This window comes from Abramis brama (genome assembly GCF_963993115.1).
Source record: "Abramis brama genome assembly, chromosome: 21".
Lineage (NCBI taxonomy): Eukaryota > Metazoa > Chordata > Actinopteri > Cypriniformes > Leuciscidae > Abramis > Abramis brama.
In genome coordinates, this window is record NC_139983.1 from 16,443,636 (window position 1) to 16,462,614 (window position 18,979).

Here is an 18,979-nt window from a genome sequence, read left to right on the forward strand (position 1 = left end):
CTCTCTTGATAACTATGAGTGAGTTCTGTGTACATGCTACTACCTTTCTAAAGTTTGGAGTCAGTTAGAATTTTTTTTAAATTTAAGAAATACATTTTATACAGAGCTAGGACGCATTAAATTGCCCAAAAGTGATGTTTACAATGATGCAAAATATTCAGTTATTAAAAACATTTTTTTTCTTTTCATCAAAGAATTCTGAAATGTTATCATGGCTTCTACACAATTTTTGCAGCACAGCTGTTGTTAATAAGAGATGTATCTTGAGCACCAAGTCTAGATATCAGAGTAATTTATATTAGTTTTACTCTATTTATCAAATAAATGCAGCCTTGGAAAACATTAGACTTCTTTTAGAATGATTAAATTCTTACGAACCTCAAACTTTTGAAAGGGTAGTTTATGATCATTGGTCCTTGGATAATGCGGCTTATACTAAGTACTACACTTTGGCACGCAACTCTATATGTATAACTAAATATGTTCATGTTCCAGGAATTAAGACTTATTTTTATATTATTGATTGAAGCAGATAATTAAGGAGCAGACTATATTTCATCCTTTATTTGCCCTTTTGCAGGAATATAAACAGTAAACTGTTGTCTCAGGAAGAGCAGATTACCGAGTACAACGATCGGATCGCTGCTATGGAGGAGGAGCTCAAGAAGGTGAGCGTCTTTCAAATTCATTCTACTTCTGCTTTTCTATAAGACCTGCCCAACTTCCACTTTTGAGTGTGAGTGATGTATCTGACGAATTTTGTCTTGGCAGATTATAGACTTGTTCACAGACAGTAAGCAAAAACTGGACCAGTGCACAGAGGACCTGCAGGACAAGAGCCAGAAACTGGAGGAGGCTCACAAGGACCTAACGGAGACCAGGCACCGCCTCACTCAGGAGGAGTTCATTGCTTTACAGCTCCAGAGTAATGAGGGTCAACTATACAGCACTGCTGACCAGGTCTGTGATGGTAGAAGGAATGAGTGTGAGTGTGAGTGAGATTCGATGATGCACTGATAATAAATGCATACATGCACGCTCTCCTAACTGAGTCTCTCTCATCCAGCTGTTGAGCACTGCTGAGGCCAGCACGCAGGACGTTAGCGGTCTCCACGCTAAGCTGCAGAGGAAGAAGGAGGTGGAGCATCATAACGGGGAGGTCCAGGAGAGCTTCGCCCAACGCATGGAGAACTGCTACAACAGCATGCAGACCTCGCTGCAGGAGCAGAGCCACAAACATGCTGCGATGATTGATTATTACCGCTCTTCTGTGGGTAAGATATATCACATGGATGCACTCTTCATGTAATAACCCTGTTTATAGGTGTTTAAAATCACTTCCAGCAAGTGAGTCCTTCCAGAAAACTGATCTAATGAATGCCTGTTTAAATGTTTCTGTGTAGGTGAGCTGCTGAATACAAACGGCACAGTGTTTAAGGAGACATTAGGTGCTGTCTGTGAGTCTTACAGCAGTATTAAAGAAGCTGTTGGAGAAGGTGTGGAGCGGTGCAAGGAACGAGTGTTGCATCAGGAGAAACTCTCTCAGGAGGCTCAGAACAGCATGCTGGAAATACTGGTAAGAACTCAATCAGTCCAAATGTTTTGGATTATACATGCTTTTTTTTATATACCATGGCTGAGTCTTGAAACCACAAAAGGCCTTTTATTTATTTATTTATTTTTACTTGTTTTAATCTATGGGCATTCCTAGTTTCTGAGAAGTTACTATAATTAAAATAACTGAATTTGAGCTGCATGCTCTGTTTTTAAATAAACCAATACATTTACATAAATAAAAATACACAATTTCAATTTGATTAAAATATTTGAGCTTGACATAACTGGTAAAATATCATTCATAAAATTGCCCATGGAGTTTTATTAATTACAATGACTTTTCCAGGCCTACGCTATGTCACTTTCCAAGACTGATTTTTTGGGGTTATGATGATCAATATTAGACATTTTAATTGACCAGTAATGGATATTTAATTGTGCATGCCCATTTTTCCCAATTTATCCTAATTGTAATTTTAGGCATTATATTTATCACCATTCATTGACCCTTTTTTTTTTTTTTTTTTTTTTTTTTTTTTCAGGATGAACACAAGCAGCATCTAGAGGAGGTTCTGATCGCCCAGGCGGTGCCAGGAATCAGGTCTGTCATGGCCACGAATGACAGTCTGAAGCAAACCCTTCACAGATACCACACTCTGAATGAGCAGGTATGTCTGAGAAGAATGACTTGACCTGTTGTTATGCCAGTTTACTGCTTATTTGAGATTTGTAATAAGTCATGGTAAAAAATGTATCTTACAGATGCGGGGTCTGAAATCAGAGATGATGTCATTTTTTGACTCTTACACTGAATCGTTGGCCAGTATGCGAGAGTGCGCTGTGCAGGGCTTTAGCACTCTGCGTGCTGAACACGACAAGCTCAAGCAACAGATTAGCCAAGCTGGAAACAGCCATCAGGCGGTAGGTCTATAACCCCTGGACAGTTTCTTGAAGAGGAGGATTGTCTTTAATCCAAGCAATCACATTTATGTTAAATTGATTGGCTCAGATGGTCACAAGCTTTATGGGTATGATTGTAACCAATTATAAAAAAATATCCTCATGAAGTTCTCCTGTAAAGTTCTGTGACAGAACTTTTGTCTAAATCTCTTTTGACCACTAGTTCTTAAACTGCTTAAATTGTTCCTTTTTACAGCGTGTGGCCGAGCTGGTTCAGTGTTTGCAGAACCAAATGAATCTCTTGGCGTTGGACACTCAGACTGACTTTGAGGGTCTTTCACAGGCAGCATCTGCCCAGATTGTTCCACTAGAAACACTAGAGAGCTCCATACAGAGGTGAGAGGATATTCACAACATATAACTTCAAGTTTCCTGTATGTAACAAAACCCTAATAAATCGTTTTTATTGTAGTAAATGTATTGCGACCGAGGAGCACACTGTGTCTGTCCGTGCTCGACTGGGTTCTTCTGTAGATGGAGTAATAACAGAGATGAATGGAGTGACGGAAGAGGGAGAGAGAGCGCTGGAGGAGTGTGCCGGATACTGCGGACTGCTACAGACATCGCTCGACTCGCTGGCTGAGTCGGGACTCGCGTGGTGTCACGAAGCCAGAAACTCAACTGAGAATAAAGCCCAAGAACAGCTTACACTCATCAGGGAGACAGACACGGTTGTGCAAGGCTTGCTAAAGGTTAGTTTGGTCCTGTCGGTCTTTTGCACTTGACTATTTGTCTACTTCCATGATGCATTTCTGGTGTTTGAGACTATCCCTATCCCTTATTTTCTGTGTGCATGCAGTCTGTAGAGGAAAAGGGGAAGAAAGCCGTTCAGGACTGTGAAGCCCGTTTGACTTCCATGCAGCAGGAAGTGGAAGGAATTCTGGGTCGTGTGGAATTGCAGACCGGTAAAGATGATGCCACAATGCAGGAGCATAAAGAGACCCTCTCCTCCATCAGCACTCAGGCACTGGACACTGTACACAACTTCATCAGCTCAGAGCTACGGCAAGATTTACCAACAGGTAAGAGAGAAGCTGTGAGGGAAATATTCAAAATATAGCATTTTGGGTATCGTCACTGCTAGGGATGCACGATGATATCGGCACAACATCGGTATCGGCCGATAAAAGCTTTAAATGACCATCATTGGCATCGGCCGATATGAATATTTCTGCCGATGAGCCTTGCCATAGGGTGGCGTGTTTCCTATGTGCACGTGACGGCCGTGAACATAGCATGAGTGCCAGCAACTTAAACTTCCAACATGTGGAGGCATTTCTAGCATGAGCGTCAGTTTGGTTTGAGATGTGCTGGGGACAGAGATGCATTCGCAAGTGCATTTTCAGAAGTGCTGGGTACAATGACGCAGTATTTTTTTTTCTCTTTCGTGCAGGTCATGTTTCGAAAGACGATGTCCTGTAGCTTACTAATGTAAACTCTCCAAGCTACTATGCTCTCCACAGAGCATAAAATATTTTATTTTATTTTTCGTGTTCGCATTTATGAGGAAAAACAGTGACAGTTCTCGGTTACGGACGTGAGCGCTCTGAAAGCGGCACTAATAGAGACTGCTTTAAAACTTCCACAGAGACCTCAAACAGAAAGCACAAAGCCTTTCTAAGTGAATTTCGTTTTGTAATAATTGTATCTTAATTTTAAAAAATGTTTCATCAACCAATTGCCTGGATTTAGCCTAATAAATAAGTAAACCAGATAATAGATATCACGACACAGAGGTGCGTGCGTGAACTGGAGTTCGTCTCATAAATGAAATGAAACTCAGCATAGCTTACTTGCCTCACAGACCTGATAAATATATCTATTATCTACAGAACGTTTGAAATCATATTTTTAAACATAACAATTCAAAACGAAAGAAAACTATGTAATCCAAAATGTGCATTTCTCTCTGGCGCGTTCACTGTGTCGGCTGCAAAGATGAAGTTGACTGACTCGCGATCTTCGGAGTAGGCTAGTCACTAGTCAGTCAACTTCATCTTTGCAGCCGACACAGAAAACACTTGTTTATTAATAAACAATTAAAATGTCTCCTTGCTATATTTGACATTCATAATCATTACTTTTGCGCTTCTCTGTGACAACTTTTAGTTGCTTTATTGGCAGCGCCACCCTTTCATGTTACAGTACATGAACGGGTCACCACCGCATCAGCACCGAAAACAGGGGAGCATTTGGTAGACCTGTTCAAGTGGGAGAAGATGTACATTTTTTTTATTAGAATTTTTTTTTTTCTATTTATTTTACTTCTAAGGACTGAAGTTTAAAGTTTGAACTTAAAAATAAACTGTGGCAATGGTATATCATTTATTCTCCAAGTGAAATAATTTACCTATTTTTCAGGGGTGAATGTCTGTCTACATTTGTAAAATTATACATTTATGGTAGAATCAAATGTTGTTTGTTTGTCTTGTAAATTGCCTTAACACATGAGTGTAATACAGTAAAGGTAGTACAGGAGAGAGACTTGGATTTCTCTTCAGTAAAATAAAAGTGTAAATATATCAGGGGGAAAATGTGTATATATCGGTATCGGCATCGGACAAAATTAGTTTGAAAATATTGGCATATCGAATATCGGCCAAAATGCATTATCGTGCATCCCTAGTCACTGCTCAAGTGCAAGTAATCGGTCCATGTGTACGGGGCAGTAATGTGATGCGTGTATCTTTGCAGGAACGACCCCTCAGCGTAGGGAATATACGTACCCACGTGTGCTGAACAAGCCGAGGAGTCGAGAGGAGCTGGCAGAGGAGTTCAGAACTCAGCAGGAAAAGCTTCAGTGTGCACTGAACCAGTGTGAAACTGTCAAAGAGGCAGAAGAGGAGAAACCTCTCGACCAGGTAGTCCATCCATATTCTTTGTTACAGGAGTTTGAATCAGTGGAAACACTATCAGTGTTTGCTATTAAAATGTATTAAGATTTATAGTAAGGTGAAATTAATTAGTAAGGTGCTGTAGATACTATTTTTTTGGACTGGTGTAACCAATTCTGTTTTTAGGATTCTCTGGAGGATGAAGTCAGTGTTTCTAGTGATGGAAACATCACCGAACAGTCGTGCTCTGATGAGAACCTGACGTGTTTTGAGAACGGAAGGGTTCCCTTCTTCAAGGTGAGACATTTTGTTAATGTTATTTAACCCATTTAATGTTATACATAAGCTTAAGGTGCGGTCGCATTAGCAAAATTTCATGTGCAAAAAAGGTCTATTGTCAATAGTGTAGTGATGTATGAAGTACTGCTCACACAAGTTAATTTCAAACCAAGCAGCTTTCTGTTGATCAACGCAGCGAATTTGTGAAAAACTTAATCTGTATGGTGAAGTCTTTCGCCTTTGAGCAATTGCGTGGATTTCTATTGAAATGACTGGATTTCGCCTTTGAGCAATTGCGTGGATTTCTATTGAAATGACTGGATTTTGCCGTGAACAATGTTAAATGTGACCACACCTTTACAGTGTTGGCAAATAATTATCAAACTCATTGGTTGTAGATGCAGATTGACAATATTTTGTTCTTTTTGTCTAACTAGAAGAAAAGCAAGAAGGAAAACAGCAATAAATCACTGAACCATTCAAAGGTGGAGAATGAGAGTATGATTACGCCGCCACGTTCTAAACTACCACTCAGGTGTCAGAATTAAACTTAATTATGTTGCAGTTTCTACTCTCTCCTTGGATGTCTTAAAGTGCATCATTTTAAACTTCTATGTACATCTTTTTAAACATGTTTTGTCTATGTACTTTCTTTTTCATGTCTGTTTCCTCGGTCACAGTTTAATATGAAAAGTTATAACTTCTGGGTGATTTCTTACTGTTCATTTTCCAGTTAGTTTCACTAGTTTAGAGCTTGCTTTTTTTTTGTGGTTTGTTTTTGTTGAACATTTGTATGTTTAATTAAAAGCTAAAATAAATTGATCCACTCCATATTTGAACCAATAAAACATATTTTTAAAATATGGTTCTATTTTGAAATGTTTGTACAAAGTTTATTCTTTCTATTAAAATTGTTGAATGTAATATTGGTTGGCTTAAGTTAGTTGATTGGGGTTTTTTTTCCCAAAATTTAAGGGATTTAAGGTTCTTATTACAAGAATGAAAATGTCTGCTTGTGAAGGAGGTTTGAATTAGTATAATTAATAAAGAAATTAAAATGTAAGAATTGCTCTAACCTTATTTAATGAAACTTTCCATATTGAGTAAGATTTGAGCATGAAATAGGTTGTTTAGGAAAACAAAAAATATATACTATTGGTTATTTATAACTGTTACAATTTTGTGCATGATTCTAATTATCTCTCAATTCAAGTACAAAAATGAGTTTAATATTTGGTTAATTTCCTTACACCTGCTAAAATAGTCTACTTCAGCAGTAATGACATTGATCATCTTTTATAAAAGAGTGCTGAAAACTAATTCGCTAGTGTTTTCCTCGATTTTTCTATGGGTTTTTCAATTTATGAGTAAAATAAGGTTTGTGGGGAAACTTAAGTTGAAGATACTTGGTCGTTTTGTTCAACAACGTAAATTACACGCCCATATCGAAAAAGCGAATTTAAAAGCTTTTATATATTTAATAAAATAAAAATAAAAACGTAACTAGACATGAACTGTTATTTACGTTGGCGAACAAAACGTCCGAGTATCGTCAACTTACCATAGGCCTTTTTTTTTTTTTTTTTTACTCCTAAATTGAAAAACCCATATAACAATCTCGAGAACCATTGGCGAATCAGTCTTCCGGGTTTTGACATCACGGCTACAGTACTGTTGATAAAAAATAAAGTTTGTCTAATAAAATTAAAATCAAAAACAACGTGGAAGGCCCGTTTCAATTTCAGTTTCCACTAGTCCAATGAGAACCGCTATCTAAAGCACGTGCTTTTATGCCAAAGTCTCGTGCAATCAGAATCACTCTATGTACCACGTGGTTTCATTCCACGTCTGCAAAGGGAAGCCAGATTGTAGCGGAGCATCTGCAACCTCAGTTGCTATCAGGTCGCTATCAGATCCATTATTGAAAATGTAAAAATACACTCGATGGCATGCAGTCGGATGATTTGACCCTGGGATGGATATAGAGGAGGCTTTCCAGGTGGTTGGAGAATTCGGTAGACATCAGAAGCGGATGATCACCATCCTGGTTTTCCTACAGGTAACTAATGAAACATGCAAATCCGTAAACATTGGACTAACATGTGTTTGTTTAGGTACATTTTATATTCCTGGTCACACAAGTCAGTATTTATGCAAAACTTATATTTGAGGGTTCAAACATTTAAAGCCTTGTCATATTTGCATTATCTTATCTTCTTGCAGTAGGATGTATTTGCATTAATTTGACCTAGTTTCAGTCAGACATTAATATGCTTGCTTGTGTCATTAGTATTGAATTTTAAATTTAAGGCCCTGGAGCCATTACTGGGCAACAAAACCGAAAATGTTTATATATTATGTAATACTTTGAATTAATATTCAGAGGTATATCTCCTGCTTCCAAATGTATGTTTTCCCTACCTATTGCTCAATATGATTCAACTGTCAAATAGGTGTTCACAAATTTAGCATTTAAGCATATATTTTAAAAAAACTGTCCCATAAAAGTTGAGTGATGAAGCTGATATAGCATGTTTGTGACACTGACAGTACATATAAGCACAATTATTTAAAGATCGTTAATTACAAAAGCATGAGCATAGAGCATGTGTTTGCAGAAAATGACAACTGGTCCAAATAACAAAAAAAGATGCCATGTTTTCAGACCTTGAATAATATAAAGAAAATAAGCTTGTATACATTTTTTTTTTTTAAACACGATACTAATGTTTAAACTTAGTTTAGAAATCAATATTTGGTGGAATAACCCTGATTTCCAAATACCGCTTTCATGCGTCTTGGCAATGGCATGCTCTCCACCACCAGTCTTTCACATTGCTGTTGGGTGACTTTATGGCACTCCTGGCAAAAAAAACAAATTCAAGCAGCTCGGCTTTGTTTGATGGCTTTTGATTCCATCTTCCTCTTGATCACATTCCAGAGGTTTTCAGTGGGGTTCAGGTCTGGATATTGTTATGGCCATGAGTCTTGATCTGGTGGTCCTCCGTCCTCAACCTTGATTGTCCTGGCTGTGTGGCATGGAGCATTTTCCTGTGGGAAAAGCCAATCCTTCGATTTGGGGAACAGAGCAGAAGGAAGCATGTTTTCTTCCAGGATAACCTTGTACATGGCTTGTGTCACGCATCCTTCACAAAGACAGATCTGTCTGATTCTGAGTCCAGTTTTCAGCTTAACCCAACACCTGGTCCTCTAATATTTAGACAGAGAACTGGAGAGACCCACAGTCTCTCAAATTACACCCATTGTGTAATTTGTTGGAGGATTAGTGATGATCTGGTGGTTCTTCAGTTAGGCTAGAATTGGGGAAGATGCGTCTTTGGGAAGGATGCATAACTCAAGCCACGTATAAGATTATCCTGAAAGAAAAATGGCTTCTTTCTGAACATTCTAGTGATTATCACTAACATATCTATATCTAACATATGATATCTGAGATCAGTGCAAATATTGTTCATTTACTGGAAGGGAACTGGGCCTAGATTAATGAAAGTTAAGTAACCTGAAATATTTGTCTTTTTTTTTAAACAGATTTACATGGCATGTCAGTCCATGCTCATAATTTTAGTGGGCGCTGTGCCAGAATATCATGTAGAACCGTTTACTGAAGGTGTGGATGGTGATGTAACTCAACACAGTGTGAAGTTCACTGAGGATATCAGCTCAATCGTGACTGAGGTAAGAGACTGCCATCAGTGTTGCGCATCAAACAAACTTGGTTTAAGCTTGCTCAGTCTTTCGAATACAAATCTATACTTTATATCAAATCAGGAAGAACTGTGATTATATTATAATCATTGTGTCTGGACAGGACAGCAAATGAATGAATGCATATTCAAACTATTTCATATTTCTTTTGATCTTCTCTTGCAGTGGTACCTAATTAAACATCAAGCTTACAAAGTGAACTTGGCTGGGTCCCTGTTCTTTGCTGGCGTGCTGATCGGAAATGTCCTGTTTGGACCACTCTCTGATAAGATCGGAAGGAAGCCGGTTTTTCTAACTGGTAGGATTTAGATTAACTGGTTTCTGTTCTTTACTAAATTATAATCTACATTTTCATATTATTACAGTGCTTTCAAGGCCTCAAACATTGCAGGTTACAGGTTTTCTAACCTTTAACCACAAGTACTAAACATCTGCAGTCTGTTTAAACTTTTTTTTGTAGATAATGTCAGCCTTAAAGGGATAGTTCACCCAAAAATGAAAATTAGCCCATGATTTACTCACCCTCAAGTCATCCTATGTGTATATGACATTCTTCTTTCAGACGAATACAATCGGAGTTATATTAAAAAATGTCCTGGCTCTTCCAAGCTTTATAATGGCAGTGAATGGATGTATATTTTTTGAAGTCCATCAAAGTGCATCCATCCATGATTAAAGTGCTCCACGCGGCTCTGGGGGTTAATAAAGGCCTTCTGAAGCGAAGCGATGCGCTTGTGTAAGAAAAATATCCATATTTAAAACTTTATCAACTAAAATAACTAGCTTCCGGCAGGCGGCCTACACAAGTCGACTTGCGCCAAAAGAGTAACACTTGACGATGTAGGAGTAGTGTAAGCTTTGACGCCTCTCGCGGTTCAAACAAACAGGGCTGGGCAACAAACTCAAGCTCCTCCGACATCTCTCTTTAAAAACTGTCGTTTTAGACTTCTAAATCGTGACTGGTGTTTTGTTTTGCTCTATCCTCTGCACTTCCGTGTTCGCCAATGTGTCAAGGTCAAGGGTTACTCTTTCGCCGTAAATCGATGCGTACGGCCGTCTGCCGAAAGCTAGTTATTTTAGTTGATTAAGTTTTAAATATGGATATTTTTCTTACACGAAGCTTCACTTCAGAAGGCCTTGATTAACCCCCCAGAGCCGTGTGGAGGACTTTGATCATGGATGGATGCGTTTTAGGGGTGTGACGAGATCTCATGTTACGAGATCTCGCGAGATTAAAACGCGACAAGATTTCTCGTCGAGGTGAAACTTTGTCTCGTGAGTTGTTGTGATGTGAGGGTGAAATTAGTATTGAAGATGCCCCTGCCACTTTTAAATCATTTGTGTGCCGGGCCAATCACACTCACACTCCGCGCACACACACACACTCACTGTCCCTCGCTCGCTCACTCGCGCGCACACACACACACACACACACGCTCACTCGCGCGCGCACACACGCACACTCACTGTTGCTCGCACTCTCACTCACTCGCGCACACTCACTCTCGCACACACTCAACCCGTCGTGGAGGACCGTTAAAATTAAACATGCTAGTCTTTCTGTCGTGATGTCCTGAAGCATCGCAGACGCGTAGGTTGTCGCCCACTATGACACACTATACGAAATGAAACGATCGAATCTTGCGTCCCGACGCCCGTTGTCCTTTACGAATCTCCACGAAACGGATCGTGCCAAAATCGCGCTAAAATAGTGTAATCTGAACCAGGCAGGTAATAAACATTTGACCTATCGCGCAAAGAACCTATTAAAGCACTAAGACATGGGAACAGTATAGCTAACATTCACATATCACAAGTCATATCGACATCGCAATATTAAACAATGTTATCGCACATCGCAGCTTTTCCTCATATCGTTGCAGCCCTAGTTACTGCCCAAAGGTCTCAACTGCTGCCAGAAATCGTCGACATGCTTATATTCTTGAAAAAGAACATGACCATAATCTTAGTCTGTTCTGTGTAGTTAATTTATCTCTTTTTCATGCTTGAAGAAAAAAATTGTCTCTGTTTGAACTTGTAGTTTTGAGAGAGCAGTACTTTGATTATGGATACACACTTACTGTTTGCATTTAAAGTGTTATTTCAGTTATTTATATTTATTTTATTTATACTGTTTTATTTTTTTTTATGTTCGATTTGTGGAAAGGAGTTAGATTTCTCATGTGAAATCGTACAGGGGAGAAGCCAGACGGTAGAGTTTATAGCAAAACATTTTGCAGTGTTTGCATGTCCTTTACCGCATATAATTAATTAAAATAGAAGTAAAATAACATTCATTACAAGTTGATTTCAAAATGCACCTAAATTGTTTTGCATTTTATGATTTTCAGTTGAATAAAAGACTATTTTCCATTCATATATTTCATCATTGAGGATTTCTTAAAAATTGTGTAAAAATCTCGTCTTGTCTCGTTCTCGTGAACCCAATCTCGTGTCTCGTCTCGTCTCGTGGAGTAAGCGTCTCGTCACACCCCTAATGCGTTTTGATGGATTTAAAAAAAAAAAAATACATCCATACTTCCAATATACAAAAAATACTTCCAATATAAAGCTTGGAAGAGTCAGGACATTTTTTTTTAATATAACTCCGATTGTATTCGTCTGAAAGAAGAATGTCATGTACACCTAGGATGGCTTGAGGGTGATCCCTTTAAAGTGTTCATTTTTATCATTTTAAGTAATTTAGGAATATGATCTGAAATGTTTTTAATTGATGATGTAATGTTTTGTGTACTTAATTGAATCATCAGGGATTACATCATTGTAGTATTTGCATTCTCAATTGTGATTGGCCATTTCTTTTTCCATTTATACCATCTATAGCTGCTTAACAAAGAAGTTATGTGTTGTTTCTGATACACAACCGACTGAAAGCCAAGAGCAAAGAAACAAACATAAAACCTTTCCTTAAACAACAGTTTAATGTGTTGTTGTTGTTATTGTGACCTCTGTTTAAACCGTTTTCTCTCTCTCAGGTCTGTTTTTTGAGGTCTTGTTTGGGTACGGCACAGCGTTAGCGCCCAGCTATGAGTTGTTTGCTGTGTCTCGACTGCTGGTGGGGTTGATGAACGGAGGAATGTCCTTGGTCTGCTTTGTTCTCACTCAGGAATATGTGGGAAAGTCCTACTGGGCTATGACAGGTGCATATGAATTAATAATAAAATCACTTTTGTTGTTTACTTTCACAGTAGGCTTATAAAGCTAATTTGATTGTCTTTGATCCAGGGACCTTGACTAATATGACCTTTGCAGTGGGCATCGCTCTGTTCGGCGCCTTAGGTTATTATGTTCGGCCGTGGCGGAACCTAGCAACTGTGGCCAACTGTCCGGGACTTTTGCTCTTCCTGCTTTGTGTGTAAGCAAGTGGTTTAGTCGGATCATTACTTCCTGTTAAACTACAGCACTGTGACTTCATTATAAGCCACCAGGATGATATTGTCACAAGTGATTTGTTTACAGTGAAAGGGTGCTGTGTAAAGCTGCTTTTGGTGTCGAGAACACTAAGCCTAAGAGAACACAAATAACTTTTTTTTTTTGTCTAAAGTCCCCCTGTAGTCAATAACTGTATCTCTTAAAACTCATCTTTGATCACCAAAATGACATATTTAAAAAAAAAAACTTCTTTCTTCATGCCTTAAAATAGCTTGACTGTAACTCTACACCCTTGCCTCATTTAGTATATGCGGTTCTATGAATATGCAAATTAGCCCCGCCTCCTCTCACTCGCACCAGCTCATAGATCCACTCGTTGACGTGATTGGTTACAAGGTAGTTTGTGACGTCAGAAACACCAGCGATTTCAAACCGTGTTTTTAAGACTGTCTTTGGTTCGTTGCAGTTTTAAGGAGAAAATACTCAGCAATGGTTTTGACTTTTGAATTTGTACATGGTTTGTCTTAAAGCATATTAAAAGCACCACATAGACATATACATAGACAACATTTAAAAGCTTTAAACATAAAAAAATTCACCACAGGGGGACTTTAAAGGATATCTCAAGTGCACCTAAACAAGTATTGTTTATTGGCATTCAAAAGTTTGATTTTTTTTTAAATGTTTTTGAATAAAAGGTCTCTTTTATTAAGGCAGAATTTATTTGATTAAAAAATAGAGTAAAAACTGTAATTTTGTATTATTACAATTTAAAATAACTGGTTTCTATTTCAATATTTCTTTAAATGTAGTGTATTCCTGCGATGCAATGCTAAATTTTCAGCATCATTACTCCAGTCTTCAGTGTCACATGACCCTTCAGAAATCATTCTAATATCAGGATTTGGTGTTTAAAAATATTTCTTATTATTATAAATGTTGAATCAGTTATGCTGCTTAATATTTCTTTTGAAATGTGTAACAATATTTTCAGGATTTTTTTTAATGAATAGAAAGTTCAAAGGAACAGCATTTATTTGAAATATAATTTTGGTTTACTTTGTATGTCTTTTACTTTTGAGAAATTTTAATGCATCTTTACTGATTTTTTTTTTTTTCTCTCAAAAAAAATCTTACTGACCCAAAACTTTTGAATGATAATGTAAATTCATTTTATGTTTGTGTATTTTTTGTTACTTTTACCCTGTTGCCATAAAATTAGCCTAAATTAACAACCAAAAAAAAAAACACAACTTTTAAAATCGAATTTTTAAATGTCATATTTGTATATGTAATTTTCTGTCCTTTCACTGATATATTGCATGTCAATAAATGTGGCAAAAGAGCAAAAAACTAGCTCAACCTCAAGGAAAAGTGTTAATCCTGTATTATAATTAAAACACTTGAAAAATTCACCCCTCAAAAAGGTTCATATCATATGGGAATCTAATCTAAAATGTCATTATATCTCTTAAACATGTTTTCTTGAATGCAAAATGCGAATGTCTAGCTAATTTCTGTGATTGTGTTTCCCTGACTATGCCAGGAATTTGCCAGAATCTCCACGCTGGCTTTATTCTCGGGGTCACACAAAGCAGGCCGAGGACATCCTGCAGTATTTTGCTGTGAGGAACGGGAAAGGCAGAATTCTTGTGAAGCTCCGCCGGACCGCCACCACCAGCACTCCAGACGCAGCCAGCCCTGGGGTTTTCCAGCTGTTCACACATCCCATACTGCGCTGGAGGACTGTGGTGCTCATGTATGTGTGGTGAGTATTTGTATTATTTAACTATTTTCACATTTGTGCATTTTTATGTACTCAATCTTTGTGTGTGTATGCATATTTCGCAGGTATGCCTGTAGCCTTGTGTATTATGGGTTGACGCTCAATGCCAGTGAAGAGAAAGGGAATCGTTACCTCAGTGTTGCCATGTATGGGCTGGTGGAACTCCCTGCTTACCCTCTCTGCATGTACTTCATTAACAAACAGTGGTAAATACACTCGCACAATCACATCCACACGCTGCTGTGTCAGACTCTCTCCGATTAATATCTGAGCGTATTTGTTTTCTTTCAGGGCAGGCAGGAGGAAGTCAATGGCCAATTTTCTCGCCTTTGCAGGTGTATCCTGTCTGCTCACAATGGTTGTACCTGTATCAGGTGATCATCTTTCCGAATAAATGAGGTTTTCACTAGAATCAAATTTCCCATTTTGCCGCAGAGTATATCTGTCATCATACAGTAGGATTTTTTTTACATGATTATAGATAAGAAGTTTTAGGTTTGCAGATGCCACTTGGTTTATATTTTATCTATGTAACTATTTTTTAAAGTATACTTTTTTAGGGCCAGTATGTAAATATACTGTATGTATATACTTATTTATATATATTCAGCAAAAAACCTGCCTTTTTCCCAGCAAACTTTTTAACATGTTTAAATATTTGTATGAACATAAAAAGATTCAACAATATTCTCCCTAATTCTACATCATGTCAAGTCTGTTGTTTGCTTTGTTTTAGGGTCCTTAGTAAGTGCCACGTCATTGGCTCTAGTGGGAAAACTGCTGGTCAGTGCTGCATTTAATATCGCGTATGTGTATACGTCAGAGCTCTACCCAACTGTCATCAGGTACTTTACTTGCATGTTTTGACGTAATGTGTTTTTAGCTCTTATACAAGTAGAAATGTGTAATAAAATGTATGTCCTTACAGAATAAGCTTCTGTGCTTGAGCAAACTGCGCCCTCTAGTGTAGGTAATGTCAGTCATTTATGTCAGTACCACAGTAGACTTTCTCATTGTCCATCATTTTGACCAACAGGGTCATACAAATTCCGTTATAGTCTAATAATAAGAGCTTTTGTTTTCATTCACATTTTTATTTTTAATCGTGAACTTACAGGATGAGCTTATAGGCTAGATCAGGGGTCCGTGCCCCATAGCCAGGGGTCCGTGAAAAAGGGCCCTATGATTTCCGCAATGCAGAAAACGCAGACGGAATCGCTGAATCATATCATATGCACACAGAAACTCAAAAGTCTTCATGATAACACATTCAAGTAAAGGTTTGATTTAACTTGAAAAATTATAATAGAAATATATCACTACAGTAGAATGTACTTCTCACATCAATAGGTAAAAAAATAATGAAAATAACAAAATTATTACATTTATTTTTTAAGGAATTATACATTTTTCTTCCATGTTTTAAACCTGTTAAACAGTAAACCTGTTGTGCAGCATTTTGTTTGCTAAAAAATAAAAGGAATTGTTACATTTTCATTTGATTACATTTTAAAAGATTACATTTCATTAAAAAAATAAAATAATTATTAAATTAAATTAAATGCTGTTATTGCAAACATTTAAAAATAAAAAAGTGAACGTTTTATTTATTAAATTGATTAGACATGCTTCTTGATTATTAAAATTGAATTCAATTATTAAATTGGAAAAAAATAAAATAAAACGGATTACAGATCCGGAGTAATTTTTGTTAATCTTTTAATAAATCGTTGATAAATTGAATACGTTGTATTATTTCATATATTTTTTTATTTATTAAAAGAGTAGCAAGCATATGCTTAATCACTCTTATATTTATGAGAGGGTCTTTAATGAAAAATGAAGTGTGAGAGGTAGAATAAATGTATTTATTTCTGAATTAACAGAGACTGTGCGCCGCTTTTCATGTTCAACACCACACTTAGCACACGAATGTTAATGTGACCTCTGGTCAGTACAAAACAAAAGTACCCCACTGCTGGATTCATTCTAATGTAAGTGTGTTTGTGTGTGTTAGGAATGCAGGGTTGGGTGTGTGTTCCATGTCCTGTAGAGTCGGGGGAATTCTGGCACCATTTGTGCCGAGTTTGGTAAGTAGCTATAAACTGGCTGACTTGAGAAATGCCAATTTTATAATTTTACAAAAATTAGATTTTAGTTTTTCCTCAAAGTTTTTTTGTGTAATTAATAATTAGTTATAATGTATAAATAATAATTATACATATAACAAAATGTATATACAATATTTTTTTATTATTATTATTATTATATTAATTGATTACTGATTTATTTATTTATTTATTTTTCAGAAATCCTTGCACACCTCCATGCCTTTTATGGTGTTCTGTTTGAGTGGGATTTCGGCGGGCTGCCTGGGGCTCCTCCTACCGGAGACCCTCAATAAACCTGCTGCTGAAACTCTTGATGAACTGTCCAGCCCAAAATACCAGCGAATCTTAGAGCCGCAGGTAAACATGGGCAGAAATGTATTATTAGAAGAATTAAGTTTCTGGAGTACTTATATCTGGTTGGTTGATCGCAGCATTTTGCGTCCAAATGTTTTTGTGTAGTTTCCTTACGTTTACATCTACCTTTATGCATTTGGCAGACGCTTTTATCTATAGTGACTTGCATTACATTTATTTACATTACATTTATTATTACTGTGTAAGAATCCCAATTAGACCTTTTCTTTATAATGGATTGTCGTGTGTGTTTTTTACAGGTCCACCTTTTGGAAGACAAGCATTTAATTGACCACAACGGAGCTGATAGTGACTGAGACAAGGATTTTGGAAACGTTTGATCAGTTCCTAAGCACAATTGACCAGTGTCAGAATGTTGTCCCATACAGAAAGACTAAAGGTGCCTTCTAATAGTATTCCGCTGAAAGGATAAATTCAACTGATGTATCTATCAGGACTGTTTTAAAATAAAAAGGACCAGATACTCAGTCGTAAACTAGGTTTTCATAATGTCTGACAGTTCTGCTAATTCCACGTGTTTACTGCCATTTGTATAACCGATATCTTGATCTATTGTTTAAATCTTTTTTTAATTTTTGTGAGATGTGACAACATTCACCAGCGTGTATATGTTTGCATTCTATGAATCAATTATGGTTGCCAACACTTCAGAATAGTGATACTGGATCGTTGTTAGAGGTAAAGATCATTTTAGGCTGTTGTAAAGAAATGGGTCAAGCTAAATTCTTAATTATGTCATTTATTTACTGCCATTGTTTTTGTTCCAAACTTCTATGCTGGTATTTTATCTGTGGAACATGCAATTTTAGGGATTTAGTTTCTGTCAGGTGAGGACATTTTTAAAACTGGACCACGAGATTTGAAATTCCATGGGGATAATCAGTGAATAAATTGATTTATGGTGTTTTTTCACTGGAAAAAAAATAGCACGTTTGTTTGGATCAACATGAATAACGATAGAATTTAAATTTTTGGGTGAATATACTTTTAAGAGACCAGTTATTTTTCTCCAAAGGGAGAAGTGAAGTGTTACACATGTATATTTGTGTATATTTCTGTACATTGCTGAAAATGCGTTTGTTTTAATCTTCAGATTTAAGGGAAAAGCTTTTAAATAAATGCCTGTAATATAATGAGCTTGAACGTACATGTCCGTCTGTCACCAGTAGATGGCACTGTTGAAGGCCACTTCTCCTGAACTGAGGTAACCTTTGACCTGTTCCAGGCCTCATGGTGATGATGTCAGCATTGACGCAGGTGAACAGTGCTCAGGTGAACCACAAGATTCAGGAGCTGGGAGTATTAAAGAAGCTGGCACAAAACTTTCAACCGCAAACCTGTTTTTTTTTTTGTTTCCGTCTCTTTCCTTGCTGTAATCGCAGCCTGTGGCGCTGCATGTTGCTGACGGAACAGGTTGAGAGAGAGCAGGCATTAACTATAATAACTGTTTTCATTCTTTAATTCTTCCTCCAAGGCCTGACGGGCATTGTATCACCCTGTACAGGGAGATAAACAGCAGGTACAAAGGTGTGGCTTCGTGAGTGCAATATATATATCTTGTGTTCAACTTATAATAAAAACAAACAAACAACATAATTTGTTATTATGTCTCTCAGACATAAACCTAATTCTATTTTGTTGATTTAATTGTAATATTGTGTATATATATACACATTTATGATTTATATTTATATTGTTAGAAAAGATTTATATATGTATATATTATATACATATATACATCTTTTCTAACAATATAAATCTTTACTATAACTTTTTATCAATTTAATAACACATACTGAAAATAATTAATTTCTTTAAAAAAATAAAATAAATAGAATAAAATTACTGATCCCAAAATTTTGAATGGTAGTGTTAGTGTATATTGTTCGAAAATATTTCTATTTTAAATACTTGCTTGTCTTTTTTAACTTTTTATTCATCAAAGAATCCTGAAAAAG

At 36.9% G+C, this 18,979-nt stretch overlaps 2 protein-coding genes across 2 annotated transcripts in view; both read left to right on the forward strand.

Annotated features, from left to right (window-relative positions):
- kif11 (kinesin family member 11) overlaps nucleotides 1-6,491 on the forward strand; it is a 9,490-nt gene extending 2,999 nt beyond the window's left edge. The window contains exons 10-22 of the mRNA XM_084096299.1: nucleotides 5-18; nucleotides 581-668; nucleotides 772-960; nucleotides 1,067-1,274; nucleotides 1,404-1,576; nucleotides 2,100-2,225; nucleotides 2,320-2,478; nucleotides 2,714-2,853; nucleotides 2,930-3,209; nucleotides 3,317-3,539; nucleotides 5,212-5,378; nucleotides 5,538-5,648; nucleotides 6,068-6,491. Coding sequence (XP_083952425.1) covers nucleotides 5-18; nucleotides 581-668; nucleotides 772-960; nucleotides 1,067-1,274; nucleotides 1,404-1,576; nucleotides 2,100-2,225; nucleotides 2,320-2,478; nucleotides 2,714-2,853; nucleotides 2,930-3,209; nucleotides 3,317-3,539; nucleotides 5,212-5,378; nucleotides 5,538-5,648; nucleotides 6,068-6,178 — 1,989 coding nt within the window. The 3' untranslated portion in view covers nucleotides 6,179-6,491. The remainder of the gene's footprint in view (nucleotides 1-4; nucleotides 19-580; nucleotides 669-771; nucleotides 961-1,066; nucleotides 1,275-1,403; nucleotides 1,577-2,099; nucleotides 2,226-2,319; nucleotides 2,479-2,713; nucleotides 2,854-2,929; nucleotides 3,210-3,316; nucleotides 3,540-5,211; nucleotides 5,379-5,537; nucleotides 5,649-6,067) is intronic.
- Nucleotides 6,492-7,465: 974 nt separating this feature from the next.
- slc22a15 (solute carrier family 22 member 15) lies at nucleotides 7,466-18,158 on the forward strand. The gene is made up of 12 exons (XM_084097516.1): nucleotides 7,466-7,689; nucleotides 9,180-9,326; nucleotides 9,522-9,654; nucleotides 12,353-12,517; nucleotides 12,603-12,732; nucleotides 14,296-14,517; nucleotides 14,601-14,741; nucleotides 14,827-14,909; nucleotides 15,272-15,380; nucleotides 16,553-16,625; nucleotides 16,845-17,003; nucleotides 17,261-18,158. The coding sequence occupies exons 1-12, from the start codon at nucleotides 7,606-7,608 to the stop codon at nucleotides 17,315-17,317; spliced, it is 1,503 nt and encodes a 500-aa protein (XP_083953642.1). The 5' UTR covers nucleotides 7,466-7,605; the 3' UTR covers nucleotides 17,318-18,158.
- The last annotated feature ends 821 nt before the right edge of the window (nucleotides 18,159-18,979 follow it).